We start from the raw sequence: 22,806 nt of genomic DNA on the forward strand, positions 1-22,806 counted from the left end.
GAGGTAGATGCAGGATTTCTTGATTTTCAAAAAGCATTTGACTCACTACCACAATTACACTTATTGTCAAAAGTACAATCATATGGGGTGTCAAGTGAAATTTGTGACTGGATTTAGGACTCTTTGTTAGGGAGGGCGCAGCATGTTTTCTTGGGTGGAGAGTCATCGTCAGATGTCCAGGTGTGCCCTAGGGAAGTGTGTTGGGACCCTTGCTGTTCATGACCTTACGACAATATTAATAGTAAAATCAGGCTCTTTGCAGATGATGCAGTTATCTGTAGTGAAGTACTATCTGAAAGAAGCTGCATAAATATTCAGTCAGATCTTGATAAGATTTCAAAGTGGTGCAAAGATTGGCAACTTGCTTTAAATGTTCAGAAATGTAAAATTGTGAATTTCATACAATACAAGAACATAGTATCCCACAATTATAATATCAGTTAGTTATTGTTGGAATCGGCCAACTTGTAAAAATACTTGGTGCAATGCTTTGAAGGGATATGAATTGGAATGATCACATAGGCTCAATTGTGGGTAAAGCAGGTGGTAGACTTTGGCTTATTGGTAGAATACTGGGTAAGTGCAGTCAGCCTATGAAGGAGATTGCTTACAAATTACCTAGTGCAACCAGTTCTAGAATATTTCTCAAGTGTGTGGGACCCTACCAAATAGGGTGAACATGGTGTACTGAATGCATACAGAGAATAGCAGTATGAATGGTCAAAGGGAAGTTCATTCTGTGAGAGTGTGTCACAGAGATACTGAAGGAACTGAACTGGAAGTCTCTTGGAAACAGGTGTAAACTATCCCGACAAAGTCTGTTAGCAAAGTTTGAAGAACAGGCTTTAAATGATGACTCCAGGAATATACTACAATCCTCTATATACCATTCAAATAGGGATTGTGAGGATAAGATTAGAATAATTACAGCACACACAGGGGGATTCAAACAATAATTCTTCCTGCATTCCATATGTGAATGGAGTGGGAAGAAACGCTAATATTGTATGTGGAACAATGGGATGTGCCCTCTGCCATGCATCTAATGTTGGTTTTTGTAGTCACAAAGTTTTGTACAGAGGTAGGAGAGAGTGTAATGAGCAACATACGAGGGCTATCCACAAAGTACATTACGTTTTGGAATTAAAAATAAATAAAGTATTGGAATTTTTTTTTATTATATACAGATGAAAGCCACACTTAAATACTACTTTTCTACATAGTTGCCATTTAAATTAAGGCACTTATCGTAGCGATGGACGAGCTTGGAAATTCCTTCGTCGTAAAATTCGGCCGCCTGCGCCTTCAACCACGTGGTTACCTCTTCTTGAAGCTGTGCGTCGTCATCAAAACGCTGCATAGCCAACCACTTCTTCATTGCTGGGAATAGGTGGAAGTCGCTTGGTGCCAGGTCGGTACTGTACGGCGGATGAGGAAACAACTCCCACTCAAAAGATTCGAGAACTTCACAAGTGGCATTTGCCGTGTGGGCCCGGGTGTTGTCGTGAATCAGCAAGATCTTTGAGCCCAACTTTCCCCTGCACTTGTTTTGTATTGCTCTTCTAAGGTTGTGCAGAGTTTGGCAATACCTTTGAGAGTTTATTGTAGTGCCTCTTTCCAGGAAATCCACAAAAATCACACCTTTTCTGTCCCAAAAGACAGTCGCCATTACCTTCCTTGCCGACATTGTCTGCATGCATTTCTTGGGTTTTTGGGGGGAATTTGTGTGCCCCCACTGCATTGACTGCAATTTTGTCTCGCATTTCACATGCTTAACCCATGTTTTGTCACCAGTAATGATGCGATCGAGTAATGAGTCGCCATCTTTCTCGTAAGCATCCAAAAACGCTAACGCTGCAGCCATTCGCTGATTTTTGTGAATCTCTGTCAAGATTTTTGGTATCCATCTTGCACAAAACTTGTGGTAACCAAGCTTTTCGGTAATAATTTTGTGCAACAAACTTCGTGAAATTTGTGGAAAACTCATAGAGAGTTCCGTTATTGTGAAATTACGGTTTTCACGGACCGCGGCATCGACTTTTTCGACAAGTTCGGCAGTCACTATGCTGGGTCTTCCACTTCGCTCTTCATCGTGAATGTTAGTTCGGCCATTTTTAAATTTTATGACCCATTGACGCACTCCACCTTCAGTGATTATGTTGCCCCCATACACTTCACAAAGCTGCCGATAGATTTCTATCGGTGTACAGATTTTTGCAGTCAGAAACCTTATTACAGCACGCACTTCACACTTCGCGGCATTTTCCATTAACGCTGACATTTCAAACTGTCACAGTAACTCAACGGAGTACAGCACGAACTCAACGGAGTACAGCACGAACCTCTCACTAGCACGGCAGGATGCCGACTGAGCAGCGGAATGCCATGACACCAAGATGGCCACTCTAGCCCCGCCCCTAACAGACACAAACAAAAACGTAATGTACTTTGTGGATAGCCCTCGTATTAAAAATCCTGACAGGTTGGGTGTGTGTGTGTGACGGGCAGCATTTAAAGGGCAATTTTTCTTTCATGTTTTTCTGGAATATCTCAAAAACTGCAGCTTCAACCAAAAATATTTCCCCCATACAATATTAAACTACTTTGAATGTCCCACAAAAAAGGTCTATTCATTTTTTCTCTGGGGCTACCAAATAGTTACTGTGTTGTAGGGAATGGAAAAATCACAGACTATGTTTTAATGGTGTAAAACTGATGTTTATTGTTAGCTGAAGTGGGTTAAGAACAAATATTAATCTCTGTACCTCATGTGCGTGCAGTAGAACCATATTATGTGATAAATTGTGTATCTGGAGGGGAGGAAAGGTGGAGGAGGAGGGTAGAAGCGTGAGGTAAGGTAGGTCGCCGAGTTGTGATCATACACTTCCCTCTTTCGTAGGTCTGCAAAATGATGACCGAAGAGGAATTTCTCCATTCTCTTTATCCCACTAAGTCAGAAAAAGAAACAGCAGGCTATTTCACAAAGTTATAGTGGCCTTCTGTCAGCTCGCCTTGTGAATCACTTGCAACGCAGTGTACACACACTCCCAGTGTGGTAGTTATTTTCCTTAAAGTGTCAACACTAAATTAAAGTGTTGTTAGCTGCAGTTAGTGTTATAATACAAGAAAAACATATGCACAAATTCTACATCAGTCTCTGCACACTGTTCTACACTGTTAGAGGGTAAATTGATTCTCGTTCATCCTTTGCGGCAGCTGTAATGTTCTTCTGACAAGGGAACCTCCCCATTGCACCCCCCTCAGATTTAGTTATAAGTTGGCACAGGGATAGGCCATGAAAAACTGAACACAGATCAATCGAGAAAACAGGAAGAAGTTGTATGGAACTATGAAAAAAATAAGCAAAATATACAAACTGAGTAGTCAGTGTCCAAGATAAGCCACATCAAGGTACATGTACACTGATGAGCACCGTGGTCCCGTGGTTACCGCGAGCAGCTACGGAACGGAAGGTCCCTGGTTCAATCCTCCCTCGAGTGAAAAGTTTTAATTTTTTATTTACAGACAATTATCAAAGTTCATGCACTCAGACATGATCCAACTTCGCTCTCCAAAATTCCAGGACATGTTCAGATTTGCTTGGACACATGCAGGATTTGACGGTCTACACATGAAAAAACTTGAAAACGTTAAAAACGTATGTTTTGACAGAGCACAGGGAAAACTGTGCGACTGTGAAACTTGCATTCATTTGTTGCCGTTTATGTGACAAACTCTTATGTTTTCATCACTTTTTTGGGAGTGATTATCACATCCACAAGAAAACCTAAATCGGGCAAGGCAGAAGAAACTTTTTACCCATTCGCCAAGTGTGCAAGTTAGGTGGGTCGACAACATATTCCTGTAATGTGAAGCACATGCCGTCACCAGTGTCGTATAGAATATTTCAGACGTGTTTTCCTGTGGAGGAATCGGTTGACCTATGAATTTGCGATCAAATGTTTTCGGTTCCTATTGGAGAGGCACGTCCTTTCGTCTACTAATCGCACGGTTTTGCGGTGCGGTCGCAAAACACGGACACTAAACTTATTACAGTGAACAGAGACGTCAATGAATGAACGGTCAGATCGTAACTTTGCGAAAATAAAGTAAGTAAAATTTTTACTCGAGGGAGGACTCGAACCAAGGACCTCTCGTTCCGCAGTTACTCACTCTAACCACGGGACCACGGCGCTCCTCAGCTTACACAGTCCTTGATGTTGCATATCTTACACTTGGACTACTCAGTTTGTATAATTTGCTTATTTTTGCATAGTTCCACACAACTTCTTCCTGTTTTCTCGATTGATCTGTGTTCAATTTTTCAAGGCCTATCCACTGTGTCAATTTATAACTAAATATGAGGGGGGTGCGATGGGGAGGTTCCCTTGTGAGGAGTATGGTTCCCAACAGGTGGTCCGCGGACCCCCACGGGTCCGCGAGCTATGCCAGAGGGGTCCGCAACATGCTATTAGAATAAAAAATATATGAAATATATTTCGTATGATAACAGATTTTTTTGTTTTGGCTGCTCAATATTTTTTCAATAATGAATATGTCAATGTTTTTTCTAAGTACCAAAAATAGAAAACGTATAAAAGACTTAATTTGGCTTTTTAGGTACTTGATACTGTGATATGACAAGGTTCATGCTCGATGAGGGGGTCCTCGAGAAAATTTTTTTGGGAACCCCTGTCCTACACCATGAACACGGCTTGCAATTCAGTTAGTGACTGACTGTACCTCCCCAGCATTTCCTGTCCAGTTCTCTCACATGAGTATACAAAATAATTTCAATGAACTCATGTTTACGTAGTAGAGTTATTTTCAGATTATTCAGTGAGTGCTTATTTGCAGTTGTTCAGTGAGCTTTGTGCCTCTTCAGATGTTGGGTGAGGTCGAATGAGGCTTATAACATCCCTTATGATGTGAAAAGTATTCCAGCCATTAATAGTGGTGACAATGAAACAGAAATAGTCCAATACATGTTGACAGCATGTTACACGGGGGGGCAGAATTTTCAGTGTGGTAGACAGTTGGTAGCTCCAGCTGTGGAGATTTTTACATAATAGATCACTTACCAGTTGCAAATAAGTACTCACTTAATAAACTGAAAGTAACTAAACTACATAAACATGAGCTCAGTGAAATTGTCTACTCCTATGAGAAAACTGGACAGGAAATATTAGGGGGGAGGGGAGCAGGGGGGATGGTCTGCCTGTCTGAGCTGTGAAAAGCAAGCAGAACTCGTGGTGGGCAAGTTGCTGTTCCCGGAAGAAATCTACATATGCTGTACTGGATGACTAAAAATCAATTTCTCCTCTAGCAATATAGAACAGTGTGCAGAGTTTATTATGAAAGCATCTTGTAAAAGTAATCATGACAGCTTTGGACCATCAAAGGCCCCGGAATCACTCCTATTCTTCAATAAGTTATCAGAAGTTCGGATAAAGGCTTTATTTCCTTCTGTTTTGCATTTGTTGTTTCCAGTTTATTCTCATTTGTGAGGGGCTGTAGACAGTTAATTAGGTTTACTCTGTCTTTTTAAACTACAGCATTAACCAGACAGAAAAAAGAAATAAATGATAATACTGTTCAAATTACTTACATTTCTCGTTAGACTACTTTGCCAAAGTGTAAACGCAGAGGCAAATTTGAATGCTTCAGAAAACAGTCTTTTTAACTGAGGGCCAAAGCAAAACAAAAGCACTGAATGGAGAGAACCAGAGACAAATGCACAACTGTTGCAAGTGACTGCCCATCTAGGATGGGGAGACTCCTGCATCAGCACTGTGGCTCAAGCTTGCAAGGCAGAGGAATGTGTGACTTTGAACCAATGCATGCACCTCGTTGCGTTTTCATGCAACAGTCGCATATGGCTAGTGTGCATGGAAAGTTTCACAGGTATTAATGTATCTTAATTCTGTCACACAGCAAATTAGTTGAATGGAATAGATATGGTAATAAAACTGTGAATTAGACATACAAAGAGGACAGTAGTCTCACACCCAATCCCCACTTTTAAAGGGAGGAAAATTATATTTGTGAACTGATTACACATCCTGCCTCAGCAAACAAGCTGTTGCATCAGTCCAGTATGCTCAAATGAAGCCAAAATATGTCATGGAAGCGATTGTACTCATTGGTATTTGTTGTGAAATCTCCAAACTATTCGGCCACTGTTATTATCCATGCAGCTGAAAAATGCCATGTGGCCGTATGTTCTGAATGCTTCCAGTAGTTTTGTACCTTGTCTCCAATGCTTTTTCTCACAGTGTCATCCAATGGTATATATAAAAACACAGATGATGTGACTTACCGAACGAAAGTGCTGGCAGGTCGATAGACACACAAACGAACACAAACATACACTCGAAATTCAAGCTGTTGCTTCATCAGGAAAGAGGGAAGGAGAGGGAAAGACCCTCCCGACCTGGTACAGAAGCAAATAACCAGAGCCACTTCCTCATCCTCTCAAACCCAGAACCTCCCACAGAAGAACCACAAAAGTGCCCCACTTGTGACAGGATACTTTCCGGGACTGGATCAGACTCTGAATGTGGCTCTCCAGCAGGTATACGACTTCCTCAAATCCTGCCCTGAAATGAGATCCACCACCAAGAGTGTCTTTCCGCCATCCACCTAACCTTCGTAACCTCTTAGTTCATCCCTATGAAATCCCCAAACCACCTTCCCTACCCTCTGGCTCCTACCCTTGTAACCGCCCCCGGTGTAAAACCTGTCCCATGCACCCTACCACCACCACCTACTCCAGTCCTGTAACCCGGAAGGTGTACAAGATCAAAGGCAGAGCCACGTGTGAAAGCACCCACGTGATTTACCAACTGACCTGCCTACACTGTGAAGCTTTCTATGTGGGAATGACCAGCAACAAGTTTGTTGCTGGTCATTCCCACATTCGCATGAATGGACACAGGCAGACAGTGTTTGTTGGTAATGAGGATCACCCTGTGGCTAAACATGCCTTGGTGCACGGCCAGCACATCTTGGCACAGTGTTACACCGTCCGGGTTATCTTGATACTTCCCACTAACACCAAGCTGTCAGAACTCCGGAGATGGGAACTTGCCCTTCAGTATATCATCTCTTCGCTTTATCCGCCAGGCCTCAACCTCCGCTAATTTCAAGTTGCCGCCGCTCATACTTCACCTGTCTTTCAACAACATCTTTGCCTCTGTACTTTTGCCTCTGTACTTCTGCCTCGACTGACATCTCTGCCCAAACTCTTTGCCTTTACATATGTCTGCTTGTGTCTGTATATGTGCAGATGGATATGTGTGTGTGTGCGCGCGAGTGTATACCTGTCCTTTTTTCCCCCTAAGGTAAGTCTTTCCGCTCCCGGGATTGGAATGACTCCTTACCCTCTCCCTTAAAACCCACATCCTTTCGTCTTTCCCTCTCCTTCCCTCTTTCCTGATGAAGCAAACGTTGGTTGCGAAAGCTACAATTTTGAGGGAAACATTCCACGTGGAAAAAATATATCTAAAAAGAAAGAAAGTGATGAGACTTACCAAACAAAAGCGCTGGCAGGTCGATAGACACACAAACAAACACAAACATACACACAAAATTCTAGCTTTCGCAACAAACGGTTGCTTCGTCAGGAAAGAGGGAAGGAGAGGGAAAGATGAAAGGAAGTGGGTTTTAAGGGAGAGGGTAAGGAGTCATTCCAATCCCGGGAGCGGAAAGACTTACCTTAGGGGGAAAAAAGGACGGGTATACACTCGCACACACACACATATCCATCCGCATATACACAGACACAAACAGACATTTGTAAAGGGCATTTACAAATGTCTGCTTGTGTCTGTGTATATGCGGATGGATATGTGTGTGTGTGCGAGTGTATACCCGTCCTTTTTTCCCCCTAAGGTAAGTCTTTCCGCTCCCGGGATTGGAATGACTCCTTACCCTCTCCCTTAAAACCCACTTCCTTACATCTTTCCCTCTCCTTCCCTCTTTCCTGACGAAGCAACCGTTTGTTGCGAAAGCTAGAATTTTGTGTGTATGTTTGTGTGTCTATCGACCTGCCAGCGCTTTTGTTTGGTAAGTCTCATCACTTTCTTTCTTTTTATATATCTAAAAACACAGATGATGTGACTTACCGAACGAAAGTGCTGGCAGGTCGATAGACACACAAACATACACATGAAATTCAAGCTTTCGCAACAAACTGTTGCCTCATCAGGAAAGAGGGAAGGAGAGGGAAAGACGAAAGGATGTGGGTTTTAAGGGAGAGGGTAAGGAGTCATTCCAATCCCGGGAGCGGAAAGACTTACCTTAGGGGGAAAAAAAGGGGTATACACTCGCGCACACACACAGACACAAGCCTTTACAAATGTCTGCGTGTGTGTGTGTGTGTGTGTGTGTGTGTGTGTGTGTGTGTGTGTGACCATTGTTTGCGAAAGCTTGAATTTTGTGTGTATGTATGTGTTTTTTTGTGTATCTATCGACCTGCCAGCGCTTTCGTATGGTAAGTCACATCACCTTTGTTTTTTTATATATAGGGAAAGTCTAAGGTAAGTCTTTCTGCTCCCGGGATTGGAATGACTCCTTACCCTCTCCCTTAAAACCCACATCCTTTCATCTTTCCCTCTCCTTCCCTCTTTCCTGACGAAGCAACCATTGTTTGCGAAAGCTTGAATTTTGTGTGTGTGTGTATCAACCTGCCAGCACTTTCATATGGTAAGTCACATCATCTTTGTTTTTAGATATATTTTTCCCGCGTGGAATGTTTCCCTCTATTTTATATATATTACCGACCTGACACCAAAATATATACAAATCTCAGTCTCTGCATTTTTAATATATGTGGTGATGAATCTACAGGAAAATTGTTTCTTATAGCTTCATTCTGTAACTGTTGCATTCCATGTAGTCTATCTCAGATCCTGGGTCCACTCTTGGGACACAGTGTAACTTCTTTACTCTTTACAGTGTCATATGTCACCAACACCAGACAGAATTTTGCCTTCGGGGCATGGCTCTACCCTTTACAAATTAAAATTCGGTGTTCAGCAAAATCTACAATTTACCAAGTTTGTCTGCCTTATTGCTATTTACAGAATGCGAAGGGGAAGAATGTTTTCACTCTGTGTATGCCTCCAGCTGATTTCTCAGTCAATACGTAATTTAAGAAAACTTTGCTAGTGAACTATTACATGTAAATGTCAGAAAAAAGATGTATACATTCATCTGCAGCATGGTTGCAAAGCCTGTGATATGCAGAACAGTATCAGTTGTTGAGGTGTGTGTGTGTGTGTGTGTGTGTGTGTGTGTGTGTACACTGCCGACAAAGGCCTTAATGGCCGAAAGCTATGATTGTGTGAATCTTTTTATTGTGCCTATCGCGGCTCAGCCTCTCTTTCGACTTTGTATGATGATGCCACTTGTATTCGTAAATTCTGTATAAATGTGCATACAGTTGGTGAAAATAATGTGGAGATTTTATGGGCTATATCCAGGTTAGCATGAAAATTCAAAAGTATGTAAAACAGTTCTCAAAATAATTGTATTGCATGTTTGAATATATGAAAATACTTTCTAATTTCTGTATAGTGTCTCGGAAGTAAACATAACATAAAACCACTTTAGTAAATCATAGAAATAATACCTACATGAAGTACAATGTTGTCAGGACTGGTTTTCCAGCCTTCTCATGCACACTGTAATAGAGAGAAACTGATATGACCTGTAATACAAACTTAAAATCTGCTTTAATATATTCCAGGATGTTCTATCGCTGGGCATGTGGTGAAGAAAGGCCAGAAAATGGAAGCCTCATTCAGCTTGTCACCAAGAATTTCAAAACTGATTTACAGACTGTCTGAATGATAATTACACATTTACAAATGGGTCCAACATAAGAAGAATCTCAGATACAATTTTCTGTCTTAGGGTTTATTGCTTCAAACATGCTTGGTATTTACTTTTGATAGTTGCTGTATTCGTTTGAAAAGTGTTTTTAAATAAAACTTCAATCCTGTTCTATGTATCCCATCAGGTGGCAATACAATTGTAAAATCACAGTAGGGATGGTGAATAAGTTCGAGTAGATGCTGTTGTGGAAAAAAGTTTTGTGCTTAGCTTCTTGTTATGCTGTTCAATTACTATTTGTTGTGTGTATCACCCTTATAAACTGAAGTAAAATTGTAGGAAAGAAATTAAAATTCCAACTATGTTGAAGATAAATTACATTAGTACTGGTGCTTTAGTCTTGCAGTGTCTCATTTAAAAGTCACCACCTGAACTGTGGGTGAAGATATTTCTGCTTAATAGTAACTTGTGAAATATGATAAATTTGTCACAGCAGATTCCAGTTGAGAAAAATAAATTAATTAAAAACAAGAGATTTCTGTGATATTGCCTACTGTATTTGAAATATTTATTAGCTGTAAAATTGATTTCACTTCAATCGAGAAGCAAAGGAAAATAAGTTTTTTTTTTTAACTTGTGCTTCCACATTCCTTAATTTGAACCTTGCAGTAATGGACAGGGTTAAGTGATGTGTTCCTACATATTATGTTGGTACTATTAATAGTTTATTATTGTGCAATATTTTAAAGAATAGCTCACATTTTGTATAATTTTGATAAAAAAACTTTATTTTTGTATAAGCATTTACATAGTTTTTATGTACTCCATCTTGAAAGTACAGTTTATTTCTTCATGTATATACAGTTAAAGATACCTGTACATCAGTCCAAATAAATATATTTGTGCTGTATCATTTATCACAGGTTACTGTACATGTTATTAGATTTGGAAAATAAAATATATTTTGGTGGCATTCAAAATGTGTTATGTATTGTTAACGTATAGATGACAGCAGCTAAAGAAATGCACTTGAAGTGGTTAAACATATGGATTCCAATTACTTCCATCTTCTGGTTGAAGTTGATTAGTGACTAAAAGAATTATATCTACTATCCACCATATTCCAACACCTCCAAGTGTCAGCAACTTTCCAACTGCTGTTCCAGTCTGACCAAGACAAAACCTATCCATTCCCAAAAACCCCAAGAGGATGCTGTATATCAACGTAGTTGCAAAATAATGACCACTGTACCTGGAAAAAAAAATGGACAATGTTTAATGTAGAGTCGCAAAACCACTTTACATGCATTACACGTTTGAGATCATTCGGTTGACTGTCAAATAGTTATCTGTATGTAAAACCTTAGTTGAAATATGGAACCCGACAATACCCATGCTTTGTAAACCCTCTCCTTAGAGGTTGCTTTTCCCCAGAATCTTTTTCAACAAATTCTCATTTAACATAAAGCAGAGCCTGAATTAGTCACTTGTGCACACATCATACTTTCCATTTCTCATATTCTGCAATCACCCCAAGTGCCACGACTGATTTCAGTCAAGATTTTCAAATCTATAGTTATGAGAATATACATTATGAAAATCGAAACAGTACATGAAAAATATGGCCATAGGCCAATCCTATTACAGTGTGTACACAAAACCTACAATTTGGTTTATATCTTGAACACTGCACAATTCCTATGATTAGAAACCTGGAAAAGACATGATCTGTGGTGGAGTGGAAGTCAGGACAGTGGCCAATTAATGTTTCAATATCAGTGAAACCAATGTGTACTGAAGAGCCAAAGAAACTAGTAGACCTCCCTAACATCATGTTGGGCCCCCGTGGGCACGCAGAAGTGCCGCAATATGATGTGGCATGGACTCTACTAATGTCTAAGCAGTGCTGGAGGGAATTGGCACCATGAACGCTGCAGGGCTGTCCATAAATCCATAGGAGTACGAGGGGTGGATTGGTTGGTTGGTTTGGGGGATTAAAGGGACCAGACTGCGACGGTCATCGGTCCCTTTTTCCAAAAAAAAAAAAAAAAAAAAAAAAAAAAAAAAAAAAAAAACAAAGAGAATAAAAACGAACAGCAGAAATAAGTCAGACGACACAGGACAAGAAATACTCCTACAGAGATCAGACAAAACAAATTAAAATCACACAGAGTGTGACGGTGGTTGGCCGACCATAGAGATAAAAAGGAAAAGCCAACCACAGAGAACACATTAAAAACTCACCGTAAAATCGTAGGCCAATTGCCAGAATCAACACAAAAGAACAGAACAAACACAGAGTAAACGATAAAAACCCCCTGCCCGAATAAAACGTAAAACTAAGCCAGCCATAACAGGGTCATCAGATAAAAGGGCAGGGAGCATATCAGGCAGCGCAAATGTCTGCCTGACCACAGCTAAAAGGGGGCAGGCCAACAAAATGTGAGCCACTGTCAAAGCCGCCCCACAGTGACATAGAGGAGGGTCCTCCCGGCACAGTAAATAACCGTGTGTCAGCCGGGAGTGGCCAATGCGGAGCCGAGAAAGGACGACTGAGTCCCTGCGATTGGCTCGCATGGATGACCACCACACAGTCGTCGTCTCCTTAATGGCACGGAGTTTATTAGGCGTGATCCGATCGCGCCATTCAGCGTCCCAAAACGCAAAAACTTTTCGGCGGAGGACTGCCCGCAAATCAGTCTCTGGGAGGCCAACATCCAGAGATGGTTTACTCGTGGCCTCTTTCGCCAGGCGGTCAACATGTTCATTGCCCGGGATACCGACATGACCAGGGGTCCACACAAAGACCACAGAGCGGCCGCAACGTGCAAGAGTATGCAAGGACTCATGGATAGCCATCACTAGACGAGAACGAGGAAAACACTGGTCGAGAGCTCGTAAACCGCTCAGGGAATCGTTACAGATAACGAAGGACTCACCTGAGCAGGAGCGGATATACTCAAGGGCACGAAAGATGGCGACCAGCTCAGCAGTGTAAACGCTGCAGCCATCCGGCAAGGAACGTTGTTCGGAATGGTCCCCTAGAGTTAGCGCATACCCGACACGACCAGCAACCATCAAACCGTCAGTGTAAACAATTCCAGAGCCCTGATACGTAGCCAGGATGGAATAAAAGCGGCGGCGGAAGGCCTCTGGAGGGACCGAGTCCTTCGAGCCCTGTGCCAAGTCGAACCGAAGGCAAGGGCGAGGAACACACCACAGGGGTGTACGCAGAGGTGCCCGGAAAGGAGGTGGAACAGGGAAAAACCCAAGCCCGGAGAGAAGCTCCTTGACGCGTACGGCGATCGGACAACCCGACCGGGGCCGACGGTCTGGCAGATGGACGACTGACTGCGGGAACAGGACACGGTAATTTGGATGCCCCGGCAAGCTAAAAACATGGGCAGCATAAGCAGCCAGTAATTGTTGGCGTCGTAACCGCAGTGGAGGGACACCTGTCTCCACTAGTATGCTGTCCACAGGGATGGTGCAGAAAGCACCAGTGGCAAGGCGTATCCCGCTATGGAGGATTGGGTCCAGCACCCGCAACGCAGATGGGGAAGCTGAGCCATAAGCCAGGCTCCCATAATCCAGACGAGACTGGATTAACGACTGGTAGAGCCGGAACAGAGTAGATCGGTCGGCGCCCCTGCGGGTGTGGCTCAAACATCGCAGAGCATTGAGATGCCGCCAACACGCCTGTTTGAGCTGCCGGATATGAGGCAGCCAAGTCAACCGGGCATCGAAAACCACCCCCAAAAACCTGTGTGATTCCACCACTGAAAGAAGTTCACCGTTAAGAGAAAGCTGCGGCTCCGGGTGGACAGTACGTCGCCGGCAGAAATGCATAACGCAGGTCTTGGCTGCCGAAAACTGGAACCCATGAGCTACAGCCCAAGACTGCGCCTTGCGGATAGCGCCCTGTAGCTGATGTTCAACAGCTGCAATGCCAGTAGAGCTGTAGTAAAGGCAGAAGTCGTCAGCATACAGGGAAGCGGAGACAGAATTTCCCACGGCCGCAGCGAGCCCGTTAATGGCTATTAAAAACAGGCAGACACTTAAAACAGAACCCTGTGACACACCGTTCTCCTGGACGTGGGAGGAACTATACGAGGCCGCGACTTGCACGCGGAAGGTACGATACGACAGAAAATTGCGGATAAAAATCGGCAGAGGACCCCAAGAACCCCATCCATGAAGCGGAGAAAGGATGTGATGACACCATGTCGTATCGTACGCCTTCCGCATGTCGAAAAAGACGCGACCAGGTGCTGACGGCGGGCAAAGGCAGTACGGATGGCCGACTCCAGACTCACCAGATTGTCGGTGGCGGAGTGGCCTTTACGGAACCCACTCTGAGACGGAGCCAGAAGGCCCCGAGACTCCAGTACCCAATTCAAGCGCCGGCTCACCATCCATTCAAGCAACTTGCAAAGAACGTTGGTGAGGCTAATGGGACGGTAGCTGTCCACCTCCAGAGGGTTCTTTCCAGGTTTCAAAACGGGGATGACAATGCTCTCCCGCCATTGCGACGGAAACTCACCCTCGACCCAGAGACGGTTGTACAGGTCGAGGAGGCGTCGCTTGCAGTCCACTGAAAGGTGTTTCAGCATCTGACAGTGGATGCTATCTGGCCCGGGAGCGGTATCAGGGCAAGCGGCAAGGGCACTGTGAAATTCCCACTCACTGAATGGAACATTGTAGGATTCAGAAGTGTGGGTGCGAAAAGAAAGGCTCCGACGTTCCATCCGCTCTTTAATGGAGCGGTAGGCCTGGGGGTAATGCGCAGAAGCGGAACTCATAGCAAAATGCTCTGCTAAGTGGTTTGCAATGACGTCGGAGTCAATACAAACTGCTCCATTCAGTGAGAGCGCAGAGACGCTGACAGGTGTCCGATAGCCGTAGACGCGTCGAATCTTGGCCCAGACCTGCGATGGAGAGACATGGAGGCCAATGGTGGACACATACCGCTCCCAGCACTCCTGCTTGCTTTGGTGGATAAGGCGGCGGGCCCGCGCACGCAGCCGTTTGAAGGTGATGAGGTGTTCAATGCAGGGATGTCGCTTGTGACGCTGTAGCGCCCGCCGGCGATCTTTAATCGCTGCAGCGATCTCAGGCGACCACCAAGGCACAGTCCGCCGCCGAGGGGACCCAGAGGAATGAGGAATGGCAGATTCGGCGGCAGTAACGATGCCGGTGGTGACCGATTGAACCTCCGCATCAATGTCATCATTAGAGAGAGGCTCAATAGCGGCAGTGGAGGAGAACAAGTCCCAGTCAGCCTTATTCATAGCCAATCTGCTAGGGCGCCCAAAAAAGTGACGCCATGGTAGTGACAGAAAGATTGGAAAGTGGTCACTACCACACAGGTCGTCATGCACACTCCATTGAACAGACGGTAAGAGGCTAGGGCTACAGATTGAAAGGTCAATGGCAGAGTATGTGCCATGCGCCACACTGAAGTGTGTGAAGAAGGCACCATCATTTAAAATCGAGAGATCGAGCTGCGACAATAAATGCTCAACGGTGGCGCCTCGACCTGTTGCCACTGACCCACCCCACAGAGGGTTATGGGCATTGAAGTTGCCCAACAGCAAGAAAGGTGGCGGCAATTGGGCTATCTGCGCAGCCAGGACATGCTGCGAGACATCACCATCCGGTGGAAGGTAAAGACTGCAGACGGTAACAGCCTGTGGCGTCCACACCCGAACAGCGACAGCCTCTAAAGGTGTTTGGAGAAGGACAGACTCGCTGTGCAGAGTGTGAAGGACATAGAGGCAGACGCCACCAGACACCCTTTCATATGCTGCCCGGTTCTTATAATAACCCCGATAGCCACGGAGGGCGGGGGTTCGCATTGCTGGAAACCAAGTTTCCTGAAGAGCAATGCAGAAGAAAGGGTGAAGGCTGAGAAGTTGGCGGAGCTCAGCTAGATGGTGGAAGAAACCGCTGCAGTTCCACTGGAGGATGGTATTGTCCATTGCGGAGAAAGGCGTGACGGGACTGGGAAGGCAGATTACGCCGCTGGGTCACCTGCTGCCTCCGATGGAGCACCCGTGCAAGTGCTATCCATTGCGTCTGAGGGATCGGTGAGATCGAGGTCCTCAGCGGACGCAAGGATCTCCATCTCATCCTCAGACGCAGAGCTTTTAGGTAGCGGTGGAGGAGGTGCCACCGCAGGTGTCTTGGACTTACGGGTCTTCAAAGTCGTTTTCTCTCGCTGTTCCTTTGGTTGCCGTTGTTGAGAGGGCTTACTGGAGGCAGTCTCTGGGACCGAAGAGGATCGCGAAGCCCGTCGACCAGCGACCTGTGGCTTCTTCAGCCACTGGTTGGTGTCTGCTGTGCCGCTGGTAGGAACCTGGGAAGGGAGTGACCCAAGGGATCCCTTCCGAGCGAGAGAAGCCGAAGAAGACTTACGCTTCTCCGGCTTAGAAGTGGGGACTGGTGTCCCTGTTGGTTTAGTGGGTGCTGCTCCCGAGGTAGATGGTGTGGGAGCAACAGCGAGAGAAGGGGCCCCCATCGTCAAGGGGGCAGGTGAGGTCCTCTGACTCTGAGAGCTGACTGTATACCTTGCAGCTGAAGGAGCTGGAGCAGGAGTGACAGTGGAGGCATAAGATGACATCATGCGCACAGGATGTAGCCGTTCAAATTTCCGCTTAGCCTCAGTGTAAGTCAGTCGGTCCAGGGTCCTATATTCCATGATTTTGCGTTCTTTCTGTAAGATACTGCAGTCCGGCGAGCAAGGGGAATGAGGCTCTCCACTCTTGACACAGACGGGAGGCGGAGCACATGGAGTATCGAGATGAGATGGGCATCCACAATCTCGACATGTGAGGCTAGAAGTACAGCGAGAGGACATGTGACCGAACTTCCAGCACTTAAAGCACCGCACCAGCTGCTGAAGAGAGCGTTGGATCCGGTGCACGAAAGGGTGAACCAGATACGGATCACTAAGGCTCAGGATGGCACTCAGGGAATCGGAGCAGATGACATAAGCAGAATGTCGGTGGCAACAGATGTAAAGAACAGCCTGGTACAGGGCAAAAAGCTCAGCTGTGAAGACCGAACAATGGCCATGGAGGTGGTATTTGAAACTGCGTGCCCCAACAATAAAAGAACACCCGACACCATCATTGGTCTTAGAGCCATATGTATAAATGAAGGTCATATTAATGAACTTCGAACGAAGTTCAACAAAACGGGAGCGGTATACCGAACCGAGGGGTAACCTCCTTTGGGAGCGAGCTGAGGTCAAGGTGAACGCGAACCTGAGCCTGGAGCCAAGGTGGTGTTTGGCTCTCGCCCACTCTAAAGGTTGCAGGGGGTGAAAAATCAAGGTGTTGTAGGAGGCGACGAAAGCGAACTCCAGGGGGTAGCAGGGCAGAGACATACAACCGGTATTGACGGTCGAGAGAGTCGTCAAAAAAGGAACGATAAGACGGGTGGTCAGGCATTGACAACAGCCGACAGGCATACCGACAAAGCAGTGTATTGCGCCGGTAGGTTAGTGGCAATTCACCGGCTTCGGCATGAAGACTCTCGACGGGACTAGTATAAAATTCTCCGATCGCAAGACGTAAACCCCGATGTTGAATGGAGTTGAGGCGGCGTAAGATGGACAGCCATGCAGAGGAGTATACGAAGCTCCCATAATCCAGCTTGGAGTGGACGATTGATCGATATAGGCGAAGTAGGACGGTTCGATCCGCTCCCCACGACATACCACTGAGAACACGGAAGACATTTAGAGAACAGGTACAACGGGCAGCCAAATATGACACATGTGGAGACCAGCTAAGTTTCCTGTCAAATGTAAGACCTAAAAATTTTGTTGTCTCCACAAATGGGAGAGCAACGGGACCGAGTCGTAAGGACGGTGGGAGAAACTCTTTGTAGCGCCAGAAGTTAATAAAGACCGTCTTCTCGGCAGAAAAACGGAAGCCATTGGCGACACTCCAGGAGCAAAGACGGTCAAGACAACACTGAAGACAGCACTCCAGGAAACATGTACGCTGCACACTGCAATAGATGGTAAAATCGTCTGCGAAAAGGGAGCCTGATACATCAGCTGGGAGGCAATCCATTATTGGATTGATTGCTATGGTGAAGAGAGCGACGCTCAAAACTGAGCCCTGTGGCACCCCATTCTCCTGGCGAAAGGCGTCGGACAGGACAGAACCCACACGTACCCTGAACTGTCGATCCATTAAAAAGGCACGAATAAAAAGAGGGAGGCGACCGCGAAAGCCCCATGTATGCATGGTGCGGAGAATGCCCGCCCTCCAACAGGTGTCGTAAGCCTTCTCCAAGTCAAAGAACACAGCCGCGGTCGGGCGCTTCCACAACAAGTTATTCATAATGAAGGTCGACAAGGTAACCAGATGGTCAACAGCAGAGCGGCGCCTACGAAATCCACACTGTACAATGGTAAGTAGGTGTCGAGATTCGAGCAACCAAACCAAACGAGAGTTAACCATTCGCTCCATCACCTTACAGACACAGCTGGTAAGCAAGATGGGTCGATAACTGGAAGGCAAGTGCTTGTCCTTCCCCGGCTTAGGAATCGGGACAACAATAGACTCGCGCCAGCATGTGGGAACGTGACCCTCAATCCAGATGCAATTGTAAGTACGAAGAAGAAAATCTTTACCCGCAGGAGAAAGGTTCTTCAGCATCTGAATATGAATAGAATCAGGCCGTGGAGCGGAGGACCGTGACTGGGCAAGTGCATTTTCGAGTTCCCGCATGGTGAATGGGGCATTATAACTTTCACGATTCGAGGAGCGGAAGTTAGGTGGCCTAGCCTCCTCTGCCTGTTTTCAGGGGAGGAAGGCAGGGTGGTAATGAGCGGAGCTCGAAACCTCTGCGAAAAAGCGGCCGAAGGCATTGGAGACATCCTCAGGGGCCACAAGGACATCATTCGCGACCCACAAGCCAGAAACTGGTGAGTGGACCGAAGTGCCAGTTAGCTGGCGCAGGCTACCCCAGACAACAGAAGAAGGAGTAAAACTGTTGAAGAAGCTTGTGAAAGCAGCCCAGCTGGCTTACTTGCTTTCTTTAATAACACGATGACACTGCGCATGTAATCGTTTATAATTGATACAATTCGCCACCGTAGGGTGGCGTTTAATGGTGCGTAAAGCACGTTGACGAGCACGTAAAGCGTCTCTACATGCTGCGGTCCACCAGGGGACCGGTACACGACGTGGAGAAGTAGTGTGAGGGATGGAATATTCAGCAGCAGTGAGAATGACTTACGTGAGGTAAGCGACCAGACTATCGCAGCTTGCGAAGGTTTGATCCTGAAAGGTCGCCCTGGAAGAGAAGAGCCCCCAGTCTGCTTTGGAGATGTTCCAACTAGTTGAGCAAGGAGATGGGGTGTGATGCAGGAGATGGATAACACACGGGAAGTGGTCACTCTAATACGTATCAGAAAGTGCATACCACTCAAACCGGCGTGCAAGTTGGGTAGTACATATAGAGAGGTCTAAATAGGAATAGGTGTGAGATGTGTCCGAAAGAAAGTAGGGGCGCCAGTATTGAGGCAGACAAGATTGAGGTGGATGATAAGGTCTGCTAACAGGGAGCCTCTCGGACAGGATGCTGGAGAGCCCCAAAGGGGATGGTGGGCATTGAAGTCTCCAGTTAACAAAAATGGTGCAGGAAGCTGAGCAATAATTTGCATCATGTCTGCCCTAGTAACGATACACGACGATGGAGTGTAAACGGTACAAATGGAAAACGTAAAAGTGGGGAGAGTAATTCGGACGGCAACTGCCTGCAGGCCGGTGTGCAATGTGATGGGATCGTAGTAAATATCATCCCGGACCAGCAACATAACCCCTCCATGAGCCGGAATACCTGCCACAGGGGGTAGGTCAAAACGCACAGAGGCATAGTGTGCCAAGTCAATTTGATTGCATGGGCGTAGTTTCGTTTCCTGGAGGGGTACGACGAGCGGACAGTGCAAGCGTAGCAGGAACTTTAAGTCCTCTCGGTTGGAGCGGATGCCACGAATATTCCAATGAAGAAGTGCCATCGTGAGAAGAAAAAGAAAAAGCAAGAAGGGGTCACCTCAAAGGCCGCTGAGGGCCTGGCTTCGAGCGAGCACTGCCGCCGCTATCAATAGGCCGAGAGTCATTGTCCATTGGTTCAATAGGTTCATCGGCCATCTTGTTAAGATGGCCGGGAGGGGGAGCTTCCTCCGCCGGTGAACGGCCAGATGTTCTGCTACCAGCGGTGCGGCCAGGCGAAACGGATGACGGCCTGGCAACCGCTGGGTGGCGCAGGAGAAGAAACGCGCCGTGGCGGAAAAGGAGAACTTTGCTTCCTATGAGCCTTCTTGGAAGGTCGTTTAGTAGAAGTACTGGTCGATGGCTGGGAGTTCGAGGTACGTAGGAAGTCTGCATGGGACGGTTCCTTCTTGAAGGCCCGTGCATCTGACTTCTCGGTCTTCGTCTTGGCAGAAGCTGATGAAGGTGCTTGTGTCGTAGGGGTGGCGGGAGGAAGAGGAGACGCTGACCGGGCGATCTTAGCACTGGACGAACGGATGACCGTAGTGCTGAAGGTCAGATCGCATGTCTGCGTCGCCACCTTCCTGGTAGTGCGAGGAGAGGCGAGGACAGTACTGCATTTTCCCGCTGGGAGCAGCGTGGGCTTCCTACTAGTAAATAGCTTGCGAGCAGCCGAGGTGGACACTTTCTCTTTGACCCGAATTTCCTGTATACAGCGTTCTTCCTTGTAGATGGGACAGTCGCGGGAGGACGCTGCACAGTCACCCTGACAGTTCACACAACGAGGAGACGGAGGTGGACAGTCACTCTCATGGGCATCCCTGCCACAAGTGACACATTTAGCCGCATTTGAACAAGACTGGCGAGTGTGATTAAGATGCTGACACTGGTAGCAGCGCGTAGGTGTCGGGACATAGGGGCGAACAGAAATAACATCGTAGCCCGCTTTGATGCGCGACGGCAGCTGAACACTATCAAAGGTCAAGAAAAGTGTCCGGGTTGGTACAAGGTCATTGTTGACCTTTTTCATGACCCTATGGGCAGCCGTCACGCCCTGCTCAGTGAGGAAAGACTGAATCTCCTCATCAGTCAATCCATCAAGTGTTCGAGTATATACCACACCACGCGACGAATTCAAAGTGCGGTGAGCCTCCACCCGGACAGGGAACGTGTACAGGAGTGTGGCCCGAAGCAGTTTTTGTGCCTGAAAGGCGCTCTCAGTTTCTAGTAACAAGGTACAGGTACGCATCCTGGTACAAGACTTAACAGATCCAGCTATGGCATCTACACCCTTCTGGATAACGAAAGGGTTGACAGATGAAAAATCCTTTCCGTCCTCAGATCGAGAAACTAGGAGGAACTTTGGGGCAGGCAGTAATACTTTTGTCACTGGTGGCTGGTCAAGTTTCAGTTTTTGGGCAGAAGTCGAGAGAGAAGAAGAAGAGAAATCCATTGCGGAGGAATCCCCCATGATTGCCAGCGTCTCCGATGGCGCGCTCCTTCCTTGTGGGGACCCTCTCAGAGGGCACTCCCACCTTAGGTGAATGTTTACACCTCAGGTCACACCTCCTGAGAAATGGACGGAGGGACCAATCGGCATGGTCGGAAGGTGTCAGCTCAGGCAATCACCCCTCCCCGGGCCTGGCCTTTACCAGGGCGTACGTGCGTGCCTTACTCGTTTACCCAGTGCGGGGAATTACGCATTACCACGTCACCGGCTATGCGTGCGAACGCGTGGGTCGGCCTTCAGGCACACACAGGGAGGAAAGAAGAAAAGGAAAAAAGAAGGGAGATAGGGAGAGAAAGGACAAACTGTCTCAAATGCCGAGGCGGAGACCAGAGGGTGGACAAGAACGCAAGGAGAAGGCAAGGGAAAAAGTAAGGAAGACAGTGAGAGGGAGAAGGACAAAGAAAGGAACCAAACAAAGGAAGGAAGAAACAAGAATAAGTGAAAAACCAAAATGACCACAAATAGAAGTCGTGGAACCATCCGTCTCCGGACGCAGGCGCAAACTACCCCCTTAAGGGGGAGGGACTCCTTTTAGTCGCCTCTTACGACAGGTAGGAATACCTCGGGCCTATTCTAACCCTCGGACCCGCAGGGGAATCCGCTATATGGTGAGTAGCAACTATACTTTTCATAATACGGTAATTATTTCATGTACGCCACACGCACTGTTACAATACTGTGGTCCAAAAACCTCTAAAAGGGGTTTTACCGACAGTGTATCTTAGAATAAACTTATAGATTTGGGCCTAATTCAACATGTGTGTGTAAATTAAATTTTAATCAGTCTGCTTGCTTAGTTTAAAGTAATACCTATATGTTACTTTTAGGCTGAAAAATGAATGAAAATTCCTGCACTGATGCAAACAATGGAACTCCTGCAGAGTGTTCAATAAGAACTGTTTCTGTTGGATGTGAAGTTGATTTATCAGTTCAGCCTCAGAAAAGAAAAATTAAGGAGTAAAACTCCCAAATGTTTCATATGATTCCAGATCATAAGGTGATTTTAAATCATATATTCTTTTCTAGTGAATGGTATGGTGATCAGCACTACCTCTGTGCTATATATTATGCAAACTGAAATGCCAATTTCTTACAAATGTCATCAATATCTCCACATCAGAAAAATACAGAAACTCGGAAAATAATCGTGCATTTTGTATGAGATTGGAACCTATACATGTAACTGCCAGCTCCTATACACGCTAATGTAATAATATGCTGGAAATGTGTTACATAGCCCAAATGCCAATGAAATTAAATAAAAGAAAAAAAATTGGTGAATATTAACAACAGAGTAAAGTAACATGTATGACAATCCTCAAAAACAGAAATGGTTCAGTTTGGAATAGGGCAATTGCTAAATTTCAGCTGCTATTGATCTAAGTAGAGTGTCACTGCAAAATTAACCTGCTCAAAGCAATAAAAGTTTGTTTTCACCCCAGACAG

The 22,806-nt window shown here is 45.9% G+C and overlaps 2 protein-coding genes across 2 annotated transcripts in view; one reads left to right on the plus strand and one right to left on the minus strand.

Moving 5' to 3' along the window:
* Positions 1–10,474, plus strand: part of LOC126260087 (dihydropteridine reductase) — a 73,378-nt gene extending 62,904 nt beyond the window's left edge. The window contains exon 6 of the mRNA XM_049957300.1: positions 9,752–10,474. Within this exon, the coding sequence (XP_049813257.1) occupies positions 9,752–9,851 (100 nt within the window). The 3' untranslated portion in view covers positions 9,852–10,474. The remainder of the gene's footprint in view (positions 1–9,751) is intronic.
* A 254-nt stretch (positions 10,475–10,728) lies between these two features.
* The window catches only part of LOC126260088 (TM2 domain-containing protein CG11103), a 38,909-nt gene continuing 26,831 nt past the window's right edge, over positions 10,729–22,806 (minus strand). The window contains exon 4 of the mRNA XM_049957301.1: positions 10,729–11,089. Coding sequence (XP_049813258.1) covers positions 10,876–11,089 — 214 coding nt within the window. The 3' untranslated portion in view covers positions 10,729–10,875. The remainder of the gene's footprint in view (positions 11,090–22,806) is intronic.

The sequence above is a fragment of the Schistocerca nitens genome, chromosome 5 (assembly GCF_023898315.1).
Source record: "Schistocerca nitens isolate TAMUIC-IGC-003100 chromosome 5, iqSchNite1.1, whole genome shotgun sequence".
In the NCBI taxonomy this organism is placed as follows: domain Eukaryota; kingdom Metazoa; phylum Arthropoda; class Insecta; order Orthoptera; family Acrididae; genus Schistocerca; species Schistocerca nitens.